Source organism: Phalangium opilio, unplaced genomic scaffold (assembly GCF_054372755.1).
Source record: "Phalangium opilio isolate 3A_F unplaced genomic scaffold, DU_Popi_V2 ptg000089l_1, whole genome shotgun sequence".
Taxonomy (NCBI): Eukaryota; Metazoa; Arthropoda; class Arachnida; order Opiliones; family Phalangiidae; genus Phalangium; species Phalangium opilio.
Genome location: NW_028324194.1, coordinates 6496955 through 6513456, shown reverse-complemented (window position 1 = coordinate 6513456; position 16502 = coordinate 6496955). Strand labels below are relative to the sequence as shown.

General features: G+C 39.0%; 2 protein-coding genes across 3 annotated transcripts; both read left to right on the top strand.

Annotated features, from left to right (window-relative positions):
- The first annotated feature begins 4386 nt into the window (after positions 1-4386).
- LOC149647227 (uncharacterized) lies at positions 4387-6812 on the top strand. The gene is made up of 4 exons (XM_089850081.1): positions 4387-4898; positions 4971-5185; positions 5247-5524; positions 6366-6812. The coding sequence occupies exons 1-4, from the start codon at positions 4865-4867 to the stop codon at positions 6601-6603; spliced, it is 765 nt and encodes a 254-aa protein (XP_089706207.1). The 5' UTR covers positions 4387-4864; the 3' UTR covers positions 6604-6812.
- Positions 6813-6918: 106 nt separating this feature from the next.
- Positions 6919-12138, top strand: LOC149647226 (uncharacterized). Of its 2 annotated transcripts, none has more exons than XM_089850078.1 (3): positions 6919-7751; positions 9351-10214; positions 11630-12138. In XM_089850078.1, the coding sequence occupies exons 1-3, from the start codon at positions 7559-7561 to the stop codon at positions 11767-11769; spliced, it is 1197 nt and encodes a 398-aa protein (XP_089706204.1). In that variant the 5' UTR covers positions 6919-7558; the 3' UTR covers positions 11770-12138. The 2 variants fall into 2 exon arrangements, with proteins under 2 accessions (XP_089706204.1, XP_089706205.1); XM_089850079.1 differs by lacking the exon at positions 6919-7751 and adding an exon at positions 7886-8113.
- The last annotated feature ends 4364 nt before the right edge of the window (positions 12139-16502 follow it).

Genomic DNA, 16502 nt, shown 5'->3' with positions numbered 1-16502 from the left:
TTAACGGTGCAGAGTGAGCCGAAAGTTAAATACACGTTTAAATAATCAGATTTAGATTTTATAATAGAAGAAAGCGTCATGGTAGCAATTAGATCAGTGAAAGGGTTAATCGTTATCGGGTTAGTGGTATGCATCAGAGAATAAAATTTAACATAGAACTTGTAAATAATGATTTGAAACGTAGGATTAGCGGATGATTATATATTTTGACAATGTAGAGAAAACTATTCAATGACTTAAGCCTCGTTAGACAAAACAAAGCGAAAAAATGTTGCTCTAGTATTTCGATATTGAGTCGTATACTAGTCTTTTCCCCTACTCGGAGAGGTAATATTTTGGTTTTCCCAACTTGTATAATGCTATATTGCGTGTCAGTTCGTGCAAACAGATACAACCTTTCTCATTACGCTAATCGAAAAAAGCAACTAAAATTAGATTCAACAGGTCAAAATTATAATGTTTCGGTAATTAATGGCGAAAAGTTCCGCTTTTAGTAAAATATTGGATATGAAAACAACGTTCGGGCCGTTTTTATCTCCGTGTTTGATTTTATGATAACACGTATGGGTTATGAGAACGGAGTTATGTTTGTGGAGCACGAAAGACAATTATGTTGATCCGTTACCAGCCCAACGTTGCAACGGTAAGTGGCGTCTGCTAGCCCGAACCTCTTACCCCTACGGGATTGGTTGAATTCTCACTGGCTGAGAGAGGTAAGGGTAAAGTGGGGGTAAGAGGTTCGAGCTGGCAGAAGCCACTAAACCAATGGCGGTTGGCACAGTAGTCCACGTTTTCAAGACTAATTAATTGCTAATTAATCAATTATTTGTTATTTTAATATTTTTACTTTTATATTTAGAAAATGGCCGTTTTTTAAAGGTATAATTTTATGTTACCATGAATATTTCTTTAAACAAGGTGAAGGTGAAATTATTTATATAGCCCAATAATAATATATTGCTATTTCTGCACTTTTACTTGATCTGTTAATATCAAGAAACACTTTTCACATCTTTATGGAGAATCTGATTTAAAGAGTTACGCTAACACAGGTAGATATAACATTATGTAATTGCAATTTTATGGTAATTTTCTTGTTCATCATTAGAGTCCGAAAGAGATTCTCAGGTAGATTAGCGGACGCAAAAACATTCTCGTTCTACCACCATGTGAGCGAGCCGCGAAGAATTGATTCTCTTCTGTTTCCAGATTGTGAACTAGAATTTTCAGAGCTAATCAGAGTACAATCGTAACAATCTTTCAAGATGGCAGTGAGTCCTAAGATAGTACGACTGTTAACATCATACACGGTATTTTACATTTAAATTTCATAATGATATTGAGAGAGAAAAATACGTTCCAGCAAATTGGATAAATTTATGGGAAACCCTCATATAGCAGTTCCCGTATGAGCGGATCCATTAATAGTGGTCCTCACAACTGCGGTTGCCCAAATAGCGGTTTCCGGAAATCGAACTTCACCCGTTACAGCAGTTCCCAAAAGAGCACTACAACCGAGCAGGGCCGGATTAAGCAATTTTGCACCCGGGGGCCGAGATAGTGTGCGCCCCCTTAAGTCGGAAAAAACGGAACAGCAAATGTCCCTAAGGGGGAATAGTTAAATTCAATGCGCCCCCAATAAGCCTTGCACCCGGGGGCCAGTGCCCCCCTGCCCCCCCCCTTAATCCGGCCCTGCAACCGAGAAGTTGTGATAGTGTCGGTTTCAATAGGTAAGGTAAGATTATGTTTGGTTTGTTTAGATTAGGTTAGCTTATGTTTGGATTGGTTAGGTTACTGTTAGGTTAGGTTACCCTTTACAGCGTTTCTTGTACCATTACAAGTTTCTAAAGGCAAGTACAACCAAGACGTGAAAAACGATAGTCGTTTACGATGGTGTAGGTTTGGTTTATTTGAACCTAAGTAGTATTAGAGTAAGTTTAGGTATTGTTACTCCGACCCGAAATTAGGTCAGGTGAGGTAAGGTTAGGTTTGATTAGAGTATGATGATTTTGTTGTACTTAATAGGTAAGGTAAACTACATGTAGGGTTAAGAATTGTTCTAAACTCGAGGTAAAACTGCAACTTCCCAGAACAGCAGCCGCTATTTCCCAGAACAGCAGTTTTGAACAACGCCACTGTTTTTATGAAATAGCAGTTACTATTTCGGGAACTGCTCATACAAGGCACACCCCGCCGTAGCTGAGGACGAAGCAATTGGACTGTTGATGTAGTTGTCTAATTTCGATCGTTTCCTTTTTCATTTAAGTTTTATCCTTTATTTTATCTGGTTGATAAAAGCAACAGAGATGAACCAGTAATTGACGAATACAAAGGAATGATTCGTGATATCATGATCGCAATAAGGAAAAATCTAAAGTAAATATACTGACTGATACCTTTAAAAAAGCCCTTCTATACTCGTGGTCTTATCTTATTTATCCAGCTTTAAAAATTACAACAGTTAAGCAAATTTTGAAGCGTTAATTGCTCTACGCATGCGTGAATTTGGCTATCGCATTTTAAAGAAGTTGCCATATAGTGGGTGCAATTTTGTAACATTTTAGCAAGTTATCGTTATGTGATAATTATAACTTGATAGTTATAAGATACTTTTTACCAAAATGTATTGTAGGACCTAGCTACTGTACAATGGATTCTTGGGCATTTATAAGACGAAAATGTTACATGATATTTTGCCGACATTAAGACACTAAAATTCACATTTTCAAGTATTTTAAAATATCAAAACCTTTTAATGGTTGAAATTAAACAGTAGGCCTATAGCCTACCCTTCTGTTATTTTAACTAAAATACATTTTCCTGCATTTAAATTATTGATGTTATTAAAACAATTAAACTTTTTACTTTTAGCCTGACGTATCAGGAAGTGTTCGATGTAAGACATAAATTACACATCTTTTTCCAACTCCCGAAAAAATCGATCATCAAAAGCTTGCAGCCGACGCGACAATTCATGTTCACCCGCACTCATTAACACTACTTTTTTGATATGAGATTTCGCGTAATATGTTAATGCGCTTCAACTTCATTATTTCGTCAAGTGCGGGTGAACAGGAAGAAACTAAAAATATCTCCTAGAATTTTCAATCCGTTTTGTTGTGTTCTAATTAGAGATTGAGTACCAAAACATTGGGTCTAAGATAATTGGCTAAAGGACAATTTCGGGGCGTGAAAATTTGGAGGGGTGAAAAATGGGTGTCTAACAATTAGGAAAATTTAAAAATTGGGTGAGCGACTATTGGGTGGCAATGAAACTGACAAAGTGCCAATTGGCTGAATAGTAAATTTATTTTTCTAAAAGGGCCTATTTGTTGAAAAACCATAAAAGTTTGGCGAGAGACAAAACCTAACTGAAACTAACCTAACCTCACTTGACCTATCTGAACCTAACCTCACCTGACCTAACCTAACCTAACCTAACCTCACCTGACCTAACTGAACCAAACGCAACCTCACCTGACCTAACTGAACCAAACGCAACCTCACCTGACCTAACTGAACCAAACGCAACCTCACCTGACCTAACTGAACCAAACGCAACCTCACCTGACCTAACTGAACCAAACCCAACCTCACCTGACCTAACTGAACCAAACCCAACCTCACCCGTCCTAACTGGACCAAACCTAACCTAATCTTACCTGGCCTGACAGAACATAAAATTTGGCCATCCGAATTTTGTGGTTTTTATTCAGCCAATTGACGCTCTGGCGGTTTCATTGCCACCCAATTGTCGCTGATCCAACTTTGAAATTCTCCTAATTGTCGGACACCCAATTTTCAGCCCTCCAAATTGTCGCGTTCCCAATCGTCGTCACCCAAATGTCTTTCACCCAATTGTCGTGCTCCCGAATACATTACGCCTGCTCAGTTTTACCTCCCCTAAGCGAGCGTTTTCGACCTATTTTTAAGATAAATGATGGTTGGGACTTGAGGACCTACCCGAACGTTGTCTCGTATAAACGTTTGGAACACTTCCGATTTTCAACTGAAATCTACTACTCAAAAGTTACCATGTTTTCTCAGCTTTCTCAAACGCATCGGGGAAGTTTTCTGTCAAATATATTCAGTATACCTTCGTGGGTAAGTTATACAACATGATAAGTAGAGACGAATCCAGTTTTAGTTCTGTTTTGGCTAGAAAATAACGCAATTTTAACTGAGGATGGTAGTAGACCTTTAAACGTAAACGGGGGTGGGGGTTTATGCAGCCCTCAGTATTGGGACATGCAAGGGGCTTGAGACATTGCCATCTCAATCGCGTGAAATTGACTTAGCTTGCGACCCATGAGCGACGAGCCCGAATGTGAACAATTTCTCTTTGCTGTTCCGAACGAATAGTCTGCTACCACGAACCTTCTCGTGATGTCGCACCCTCCTATCTCTTACCTCGATTTTGCCGACCATATTGGAAGTCGTCAGCTCAGGCCATACAATTTAGGCTACCGATATTGAGGTCACGTCCCCGTAGCTCCTCCCCTTTCAGTACCACTCTATAGACCTAGGGTCGAAGGTTGTCCTATATGTGTGAATACCCAATGAAAGGCGAGGAATGAGGAGCGGGCGATTTAACAAAGTTTTAAGCCCATCCCCTTACCTTCAATCAGATATTATTTTACAGATTTCAAGTAGAATAAATCTATGTATTCCTGTTAATCGTTATATCGATAATATATCGCGTGTTATCGATTACTGGACTCGTGTTTCGATAAGAGCATTGCAAATTCACATTTAATAAATTCCTAACTCTTTTGTCCAGTTTATTGGACTAGTTTTTCTGGCCATTTTGGTTCTGTCGACTTTAACGAAAGCTTTTGAAAAGTCAACCAAATTTGGGTCTTACATGTGGATGTATTGTGCCCCACTCTTTCAGCAGAGTAAGGAAACACCATCACCATTCTTATCGCCAGTATGTACTTGTCCGTTTTTATCTAATTTATTATTTTAAGGTTTTTCGGTGAAAATTGCGCACCGCACTTCGGCGCATTTATTGAATACCTGGTACGCGACTTTGATCGTCTTGAACATATTCGTGTTGTGCGATATTACCGCCGAGGTGTTAGTGGGACAAAAAATTATAATCAATCATTTGAGCGATATCCTGAGAGTTAAAAATCTCAAGTACTCGACGTCTTTCTCGGACGCCATGCAAGAGTATTTTAATGTAATTAAATCTATGTCCAACCATGTGAACACAATGATAATTTTTGAACGTATTTTATTAGAGAATACCTGGAATTTATGGAAAGAAACTTCGACGAAGGGCTACTATTTCGAGGGAAGATCGTTTCAAGAAAGTGGTGGAAGGCGAACAGGTTTACATTGACTGGCACGAAGAAGTGGCTGAACTGGATGATTTTTGCAGAAAGGAACTACGTGGAAAGCAAGATCATCGCCCTTTGTTGTACCAATCACCTTTTCCCTTGAAAATGGATCCAGTTGGATTCTTCATGTACCGAAACCACTCAATTGACAAGGATACAATGCGAGGAATCAACAGAAGGTACTTGCATTGATGGTTCATGTGTTAGTTAATGTAAAGTTAAATTTGTCATCTGGAGTGAAATTCACACACACACAGTGGTTCTCAAAGTTTTCGAATCTCCGACACAGTGACACTTTATGAGCGACAGATCCTGCATGACGCAGGAATTTCAGAGGACTGTAATTTGAGCCATGTGTTGTTGAAAATATGATTGCCATATGCCTTGTGTTAAACAAGGTCACTAGACTGAACTAGGGAAAGTCAGCCTTGCATTTTTTTGTAGGACAGTAACAGACGTAGTAAACTAGCCTGTGACGTAGACTTTTTTTCGATAATATATTATGTCAGTAACGAATATTGACTCGAATATTTAGTGTCGTAAGTTTATAAGATATGTTCCATAAGTATGACACTTCCTATACTTCGTAATGCTAGAGACTTACAGCTCGAGCTTGTTTGAGGACGACAAGCGAGAATTAACTACACTCAGTTAACGTTGCAGTCCATCTTCCTATTGAGTCTGCATTACTAAGCCTTTGACAGCGCCTCACCAGGCGTCGCTTTACGAGAATCTATGACCTACCTCACTCACTTCATGACAAGCTCCAGTTTGTAAATAGTGACAAACTTATGGTCAACATATCTTATGAACTTATGGTACTGTAGTACATTTGTTGAGTTGATTTTAAAATCTTCAGGAGTGTAGCAACGAAAATGTATAGTCACCGGAAGTGAAATTCACAGACAGAGAGACATATACCAGTAGTCGCTTGGGAACAATTTCCATTTAAAATATTAGAATATCGCGAGCACGTCTGCTAATAATTTTTTGAACATTTTTTGAGTCTTTCGTTTGCAGTTTCCGGCACGCCGCTCAATCGTGTCTGTGTGACGACGCAATCAAGAAAGCCTTCGCCTGGATGAACACCAAATGTGTGACGATGGAGAACCACCGTGACGACGGAGGTTATGCCCAGATCGAGAGCGAAGTACGCCTGTTGCTCATCATGTTCATCGTCAGTTTATTGCCAGCAATCCTCGTTGTGACATGGGAAATATTTTTCAAAAACTGCATAAGTGTTTCAAACAACGTTTGATTAAAAGAGAATTCGAGGCAAAAAGATCATGCAATAAATTATCCGAGCTTAAAAAAGGCTACGAAAAGCGGAGCTCACAGGGCATCCTCACCTCAGCACCTTATATTAGTAGACAAATGATGCACAGGGAACCACCAGATATACACCTAACCATAGATAATGTGAACCAAAATAAAAATATATCAAAATAAAGTTCTGCTAACTATTAAGTCAGAAATTGTTTTTCTCGAAACTGACTAAGTCAGATTATTAAATTATGGTAATGAAGCTAAAGTAAGGAGTCTGTATGAAATGAAATCTTTTCTTCAAGATGAACTCGGCGAACAAGAAAGTTATTAGCCACCACCAAAAAGTAACTGTATTCTGAGAAGTCTGCCACAAGTTAGACAGAGTGGAAGTGTCAAAGAACGCGGAGTCTGCGATATTTACTTACGTACTGTCATGTGGGATTCCAAACCTTCACCTTGGCATCTCAAACAAGGATATAGTAACACGTGTTCTGTTATTAGCTTTACTTTAGTATTGTACGCATATTTCTACAAATTTAAAAATACACTTCTCGTTGGTAGTCCTCATCTTGACTCGGAGAGGTAATACTTTGGTTTACCCAACTTGTTTATCCATGGGGCCTTAAAAAAATTGTAGCCACACTCCCGTTGGTAATTTTACCTTAATTCACTTAATTAGCATAATACAAGTGTGTATGGTTACAATATCGAATTGTTATTTCATTTTCTGTAGCTTTTCCAAAAATTTGTGATAAAATATATAGATCAAGATAGAGTAAAACAAAGCTACTGATATCATAGTTCAAAGAAACCTCTTTATAGATACGAGTGATTAAAATCTAATTGCGCCACAAAGAATAAAGAGAATCTTTCAGACTTCATTTCTAGTAATATCGAGTATTTTTTGTGAGAATTGAAAGGGCAAGAAAATTGCGTAAAATCTCTAGATGGCCAATGTTAAATTCGACAACTGGACCAGTTGGAAAATGTGCTTAATATCCACGTTAATTACGGTTTTCGTCACAGCAGAAAATGGAATTAAAGGCCAAGTTTATTCGAGTATGTCAGAATCTTGGGGTATTTCTAAAGAAGAAGCTTCGCTACCTTTCACTATTGGATCCTTTTCGACTGTCATTGCTGGTAAATGATTTAATATAATTGATTATAGCAGTCACGTGACGGTTCTTTATTGTTATTTTCACCTTACGTTCTCCGGTAGTTAAAATCCCTCCCACAGTATTCTTAATTTATCTCGCTTTTCAATTTAAAAATATTAAAAGAAAGAATCAAGACTGTTCGCTGGCGAATATTTCCATGGAGCAGAAATTTATATTTATAATTGAATTATAATTTTTAAGGACCACTGGCTGGATTGCTTTACAGCAGAATACCACCTAAAGTAATTGTTAGTATTGGAGCGGCTCTAGTGACTTTGGGACACTCGTGCGCGTATCTGACTAAGAACATATATATTTTAGCCGCTACATTTGGTGTAATGGGGAGTAAGTAACAGACTTGAATACCAGGAATTAATTTACTATAAGAATGCCTAAGTCACTAGATTTTACGCTTCTACTCTTACGCCGGTGTTAGTGGACAAGTAAGCCCCACCCCTTTCATGTCCGTCATTGCTCTACGCTTTCCTATTGGATCCCGTGGGGATAGGCCATACAGACGCGATTGACGTATTCCGAATAGAGAAAAAAACATCAAGCAAAGTAAACAGAAAATGGAGGCTGCCAGCGGTGCTGAAACGGTTAGGGAATGGTTTTTAATTGCCATTATCAAGTTATTAAAAGGTTTCAAACCTAACTTAATGGATTTTGAATACGTGTATCACTCTCTATACGTGAAAATTGTTCGTTCTATAATTGTTTCTGAATCGAATCAAGTGTACTTTACTTATGATTTCGTGAGTTCCAAAAACCAAACCAAGGCTTAACGAAAAGGTAAAAGAGATAGATGGTGAAAACATAGAGTAAGATAAAATATTTAGTCCAGCCTTCGTTTCCAGCCTTCACACCCACCCATGAGGGGGGATTGTCGACTATCACGCGCGCACCGGACGCCTTTTTAGGCCTTCTTATAGTAAATTCCTTCTTGATACTTATATAATTGGTACTTGGTTAAGGTCTAAATCCAACCCTCGAATCGTAATTCCACATCTTTGACAAAGGCTGAGGCAAAGGGTTACATTTCCCTTAAATAGCTTTTCTTTGAATGTGAATTTATTCCCAAATCTTTTACTGCATTGAAAAGTAAATTCTCCTTTACTTTATTTCAAATTAAATCAAATATTCAGAAATATTTACATCAGTCCGTGAGTGTCAAGTATTAATCTTACCATGAATAGATTTAATTTTAGAAGCAGGAATGGAGAACCGTTAGTATTTACTTCAATCCGACTCATAGCCCAGTATAGAGCCCCTCCCTCCAACACGAAACAAAAAGTTTAAGTTATCTTATTGGTAGGCTCACTTAAACTACGTTTTGATGACGTTGCTGACGAGGACGGCGAAGAATACGTAATTCCTTTTCACTTCTGTCTCTCTAATCCGGCTCTTCATAAATACCCCCCCCCGTCCAGGGGAAGGGGGTCTAGGACTTTGACGTGCGCCCAGATTACTCTGTTCTCAATTCCTGCTTCTAAAATTAAATCTATCCCTGATCTTACATTAAACTACACATGTTTATATTTAGACTCTCTTCAGCTTATGACCTCTTTTTTTACAATCATAGCGTCTGGCGCCGTTATGCAAAAAGCCGTCATTCTCCCATTAATGTTAGGACACTTCAGAAAACACCGTGCAACTGCCCGTGCACTAAATTCTCTCGGTACGGCATTTACATCGATGGTGTACCCTTACTTGGCAAGATGGTTAATCGACAATTACGGTGTTCAAGGCTGTATTTTTATTTTGGGTGCTTTGAATCTAAATTGCCTAGTGGTTGCTTTTTACTTGGAACGACCACAAATTGAGACTTCGGAAGTAGAGGTGGCAAACCAAGGAATCAACGAAGATAACGCCAATCTCGTCAATAATGAAGATTTGAGCAATATAAATTCAGCGCAACCAGATTGTGAAGAACTTCGCGATAAAAAGGGAAGCAATCGATCACGTCATCACACCATTAAACAGATAAAACGAATATTTGCAAATCCAGGATTTTATGCCATAACAATAAGCCGTCTTTGCTTTATTTATTTCTTGCACGTATACATGTTAACTTTCTACGATTACATGTCACAAAAAGGTTTGAAAATTCAACGTACGTTGAACCTGGACACTGCTCACGGTGTTGGTATAGCCGTCGGTCATATTCTAGTGGGTAGAGTGATTGACTTGAAAATTAAACAGAAAGCGCGGTTCCTCGGAGTGTTGATATTAATATTAGCGGGCTTAGTTTTATTAATGACATTCCTTGTAGATTTCACGGGATTGTTAGTGCAAACTGTTCTATTAGGTTCTTTGTACAGCAGCGTTGTGTTGGGCAAGGAAATGTTATTTTGTGATTATTTTCTTCTTGAAGATATCGCTCTGCCAAACTCTTTGAACGATCCAGTTCAAGCTTTTGCATTTCTCTCGATAACTCCAGTTGTGGGTAAGATAGATAAACTTTAGGTTATATAATGACTGTTCTATGTCGTCTTTGTTGTACCATCGTGGAAGTTTATAGACGTCAGGGCGTTTCTCATGAGCCTGTTTTGGTAAAAGAACGACAGTTAAATCAAAATTAGGCCTAGTAGATCAATACATGAAAATATATTAGGAAAGTGGCCTTTCTTTTTGTACGGTCCTGTGGATAACCAATGAATCATAGGTAATCATACGAATAAGAACAGTAACCATTAAAGGTAATAATAGAAATTTATATGGCCCGAGCCCAAAAACGTTTTTAACAAGTCGACCCAAGGGCTCGTAATAGCAGCCACATCGTTATCTATTTAATTAGCACACAAATAAAAAGAAAAAAATTCAAAGACCCTAAAAAAATCAGAAGTGTCCGACCCCATAGACAAGAATTAAAAAGTATCCGACCCCACAGATAGAGAGGTACCCCCCTCTATCCCCGACACTTTAGAGATAAACTAAAGGATGAAAACTCGAATCTTATGTCGAGCCTCTATAGCTTAGTGGTAGCGTGTCTTACTGCTGCGCCAGCGACCCGAATTCAATCCCAGGGTGCGATCTGAAAATATTTTAATTAAAATAAAATCTCCAACTGAGCTCAGCTAGCCCTATTGGTGGGTTGAGGTACTATCGAGTTCCTTTTAAGCTAAAATCTAACGATAACGAAAGCGATAACCCCGGCCACTACTACTACTACTACGGCTCGGGTCAAACTAAGAGCCTCATCGTATTCAACGATGTGGCTAAAAAGACCTATGGACAGTCTAACAGAGACCTGCACGAGCCGAATTTTTCAGGCCCGATCCGAGCCCGGCCCGGTATTAAGCATTTAAAAAAATCCGAAACCCGGCCCGGGTCCGAGTGTATATAGTTGGTTTTCTGACCCGGTCCGGCCCGGCCCGACATATGGCATGAATTGAACAGGCCCGGCCCGTTACGCGTAGTGCAGTTGTAATATTCATATTTTTTTACATAACATTCATATTTGCTAGAGCGTCGTGTATTATTCATTTCTCTTGATAATTGTTCGTCACAACGTCACATTTGTTCTTAGAAGCTTACACTCATTTAAATAATCTTTCATTTGAATTTTGGATTAAAAGGGAATCAAGTTCGACCCGGCCCGAATTTTGAAAAATTAAACAAACAGCCCGGCCCGGCCCGATAAAATTTTAAAATGTGGAAAGCGCGGCCCGTGCTGGGACTCTGCACTCTAAAACGAAACCTTAATATTAAATATTTAAAGCATTAAATACATTACTGCCTTACCTTACTCTACGCAAATACATTTAGCTTTATTTCTATGGTACGATAAAACGACAAAGTACATTTTGGTCCTATTTTGTCCTAAAACCCTACCCTAACTTACTTATTTTTCACTTGTAGGCTATTTTGGAGACACTGTTAAATCTTACGATCCACTATTTAGAATATTGAGTGGGATATTGGCCACACTTGGAACATTATGGATGTTTGAGCCGCTATTTCATGACTTTCTCATAACTTTCCGGTACAGATACATCTAACACAAAAACAAAATGCATAAACAAGATAGAAAATGTTTCCCGAGACCAGTCTTTATACGTAGAGAAATATAATGAGTAGTTGCAATACCTATAATTCAAACATCGCATTATAGAGATTTAATGCATCTCGTTAAAGAGATACACAGAACTAGATTTTTTTTTTATTTTTTTAATGGAAATTACTTATAAAACAATGAATATATCAAGCATATCTATATTTCTATGGACAATATTAAAGAAAATACAAGAACTAAGTTTTCGTAATATTCTTTACGCATTAAGCTTCACCTTGATTCCTGGAGCCCCCACCAGACGGGGAACTATCCTTCAAGGGCGAATCCGGCCCGTGGCAAGCCCCCGCCATGCGAGGAACTGTCCCTTTTGGACGAATCAGGCCGGTGGTACTTGTCGTCCAATAGGGGTAGTACCCTCATCTTGATGGGTTCTATACGGAATAAAGTTTTTATAACCTGAGCCAGAAGTGAGATGAGACTAGAAGTGAAGGGCTCTAGGGACTAGTGAGCAAATTTGAGGATTTTATGCCGCTTCCATCGCGCCTACACTAGAGAGAAAAAAATTGGTCGAGTTCCAAAAACATTTCCTCCCCCTTCCCCTCAACCTAAAACGGCGGAACACGGACGCGGGTGCTTGAATCTAGTTCGGCCGTCTACCACCGCGAGCGTCTCACGTTTTGGAGGGGAGATTCAGAAACCGCTACTAGAGGGCCAACCGTTGGTGTGTTATCAAGAATATTCACTTTCGCCGAGTGAAGAATTTGGTTAGCTCAGTACTTCTGGTCTCATCTCACTTCTGCCTGAGCCGATATAGTTTATTGTTATTTGAGTCAACGGCAAACAGTTTTCTTTCAAGATTCCTGTGATATCTAGGAGGATATAGGGGTGAAGGAGTCTTCGACTGCCAGATTTCCCATTGAAACGCGCTTACAGATTATCGGCCGTGGTTTCCCCCCGTTCTCTCTCGTTCTGGGAGATTCATAGCCGCTCAACTAGTTCCGCGCACATCGTCATCGGGCGTCGTCTTTTCTTTTGATTTAATTTTTGGTAAAGGCTGCATTTTTTAGTGCTTTAACGGAACATTTATCATTATTTCATTTTTTATTAATTGTAAATTATTTGTTCTTTGATAAAACTGTTAAAGAGGGTAGGCTTTTTTACTCTATCCCTAAACCAAAACTTAAGTAAAAAAGTGTTTAAGATGGATTAAAGCCTGTGGGAGAGTAGAGTTAATACCCGATAACATTAAAAAATATCATTCTTTCCCTAAATCTCTTACTTTTTTTACGCCGCCTACATAAAGGCGGTGTTGCTTCTAAGGCCTAAGCTAGCATGAAAAACCCGCTCTTTTTTGAATTGGGATTTGCGTGGTCACGTGATGCGCGTAACCAAGGTCACTAGGTGCGCGTGAACGAATCTCCCATGGGAGAGGCCGAAACCTGAGCTCTAAGAACGGGCAGTCAAAGACTCCTTCACCCCTATATCCTCCTAGGTGATATTATCTCTCACTTCTTAATGTAGTTAATCAAGAATTAAGAGTTTGTTTGCTTTGTTCCTTATAGTGACATTTTTAAATGGTAAACTATTGTTTCCTTGGTGTATTAGCTTTTGTTTTGATGTCATATTTACAGATACCAGTCAACACCAGGCAAGCTGAAGTCAACAACATGAATTATTTTACCTTTGTACGTCAAAAGGTTGTTTGTAATATGCGAGAACATTTATAAGATAAAGAATCTGGGGCTAAGAAAACGTAACCTAATAATAATTTTTGCTGATTGAAAGTTTAAGTCCAGGTCTGGTCACCTTATAAATTTTAAATCGAAGCGTAGTCTGTGAAAAAGTGTTTAGAGTAGTGTGAGAGGTCTTACCAAGAATAAATGTACTATAAGAATGCCTAAGTCACTAGATTTTACGCTTCTACTCTTACGCCGGTGTCAGCGGACAAATAAGCCCCACCCCTTTCATGCCCGTCATTGCTCTGCGCTTTCCTATTGGATCCCGTGGGGATAGGTCATACAGACGCGATTGACGTATTCCGAATAGAGAAAAAAAACCTCGAGCAAAGTAAACAGAAAATGAAGGATGCCAGGGCCCAGCGGTGTAGAAACGGTACGAGAATGGTTTTTAATTGCCATTAACAAGTTAGTTAAAGGTTTTGAACCTTACTTAATAGATTTTGAATACGTGTCTCTACGTGAAAATCGTTCGTTCTATAATTGTTTCTAAATCGAATCAAGTGTACTGTACTTATAATTTCGTCAGTTCCAAAAACCAAACCAAGGCTTAACGAAAAGTTAAAAGAGATAGCTGGTGGAAAATATAGAGTATGATAAAATATTTAGTCCCGCCCTGGTTTCCAGCCTCCCCCCACCCATGAGGGGGGATTGTCGACTATCACGCGCACACCGGACGTCTTTTTAGGCCTTCTTATAGTAAATTCCTTCTTGGTCTTACTAAGTTTCCGTCAATCAGATGATTTTTTTTTGGTTCTGAGACCTCGAACATTTTGATAATAGCATAAGTTTATAAAATTTCTTCCATAAGTTTGTCCATTTTTACTGAGCGCTTGTCATGAGGTAACAAGGTGAAACGTCACAGATTCTCGTAAAGCGACGCCTGGTAAGACGCTATCAAACAGACTAAATAGGAAGAAGAACTGCAAAGTTAACAGTGTAGTCAATTCTTGGGGTGTCATACTTATGTAACACACCTTATAAACTTATGATAATAGTTATTATAACGCGAGTCATGTTTATAACTCATCCTTTAACTCATTGTGCTCCTGTTGCCAAAAATTACTTCTTTCTGGTCTTCTTCAGAAGTCCTTGGTTAACCGAAAAAAATCGCGAATTGCGCGATGCTTCGAATTACAAAGATAGCATAATTAAAATTATCTAAATTCGTCTTCGAGCGTTTTGATGAAGCCGACGCGTGTATTTCTATGGAGATGGAACCGCATTTGCTTTGCATAACATTATTAACGTCGAGCGTACCCCAGTAGCACGAGTGTTCCGCGTTCGAGTCGGTTCGAGGTAGATTCGTCGGTTTATGGTCCAGTCGGTAGTTACGACTAAAATCCGACTCTTATCCAACTTCAGTTGCCAACTCCGCTTTGCAGTCGGCCGTGAGAACAATAAAATAGAGTTGGCTGATAGTTGTCTTTAAGTCGGTTAATGTAATGAAGGATTAGGTCGGCTTCTCGACTCCTTACCAACTAACATGCTTTCTATCAAATAAAGGATAACAACAAGGGTCTAGAGGTCGACATATCCGACGGCCTACCGATCACACTGAAAATTTCTGATTTTGTTGTAATTAAGCTTCTTCCGCGATTGAGTCGGTTCGAGGTGCATTCTTCGCTTTATGGCCTAGTCAGCACTTAGGACTAAAGTCCGCCTCTTATCCAACTTCAGATACCAGCTCCGCTTTAAAGTCGGCCGTGAGAACAAACAAATAGAGTTGGCTGATAGTTACATTTTATGTCGGTTGGAGTAAGAAAGGACTAGGTCGGCTGCTCAACTCCTTACCAACTAACATGGGTTTTTATCAAAAAAACAACAAGGGACAAGAGGTCGGCATATCCGACTTCCTACCGATCATAGTAAAGATTTCAGATTTAGTTATAATGAAGCGTCTTCCGCCTTTGAGTTGGTTCGAGGTAGATTCGTCGGTTTATGGTCTAGTCGGCACTTACAACTAAAGTCCGACTCTTATCCAACTTCAGATACCAGCTCCGCTTTAAAGTCGGCCGTGAGAACAAACAAATAGAGTTGGCTGATAGTTACATTTTTTTTCGGTTGGTGTAAGAAAGGATTAGGTCGGCTGCTCAACTCCTTACCAACTTACATGGGTTTCTTATCAAATAACAACAAGGGTCGAGAGGTTGGCATATCCGACTACCTACCGATCAATACTAAACATGTCAAATTTCGTTATAATGAAGCTTCTTCCGCGTTTCAGTCGGTTCGAGGTAGATTCGTCGGTTTATGGTCTAGTTGGCACTTACAACGGAAATCCGACTTTTATCCAACTTCAGTTGCTAACTCCGCTTTGCAGTCGGCCTTGACAACAATAGAATAGAGTAGTCTGATAGTTACATTTTAAGTCGGTTAATGTAATGAAGGATTATGTTGGCTTCTCGACTCCTTACCAACTAAAATGCGTTTTTATCAAAGTGCACTAGTGTATCAACGGTTTAAGATTATCTTAAACATTAAAATAAATATAATTAATATTATATATTTTCTTCGATAATTATTAACCTTATTGCGCGTTACATCGTTTAAAAAATAACTATTGAACATTCTTGAGAGACTAGACTAATATTGACGTTTGAAATGAAGCATACGCCCATTGCTGTCTTACTCCAATCGGTACATAAGGTTTCGAATCTTAGTAATGGATAATAACAGCACAATTGCGTGAACCTTTGGTGGAAACTGCACCATTGGGAAACTAGAAGTTTCTTGTAACCCTAGCCGATCGCTAACCTTAACGATTATGAAGGAGTAGAAGCCAGTAAGTACACACTGGTGTCCATGTGGGATGGACAAAAGACCAGATGAAAGTGGTGTTTAGAAGACAGTAATTACAACCCTTAAAGCCGACCATAAACAAGCCATAAGCCGACCATAAACAATCCATAAAGCCGACCATAAACAATCCATAAAGCCAACCATAAACAATCCATAAAGCCAACCATAAACAATCCATAAA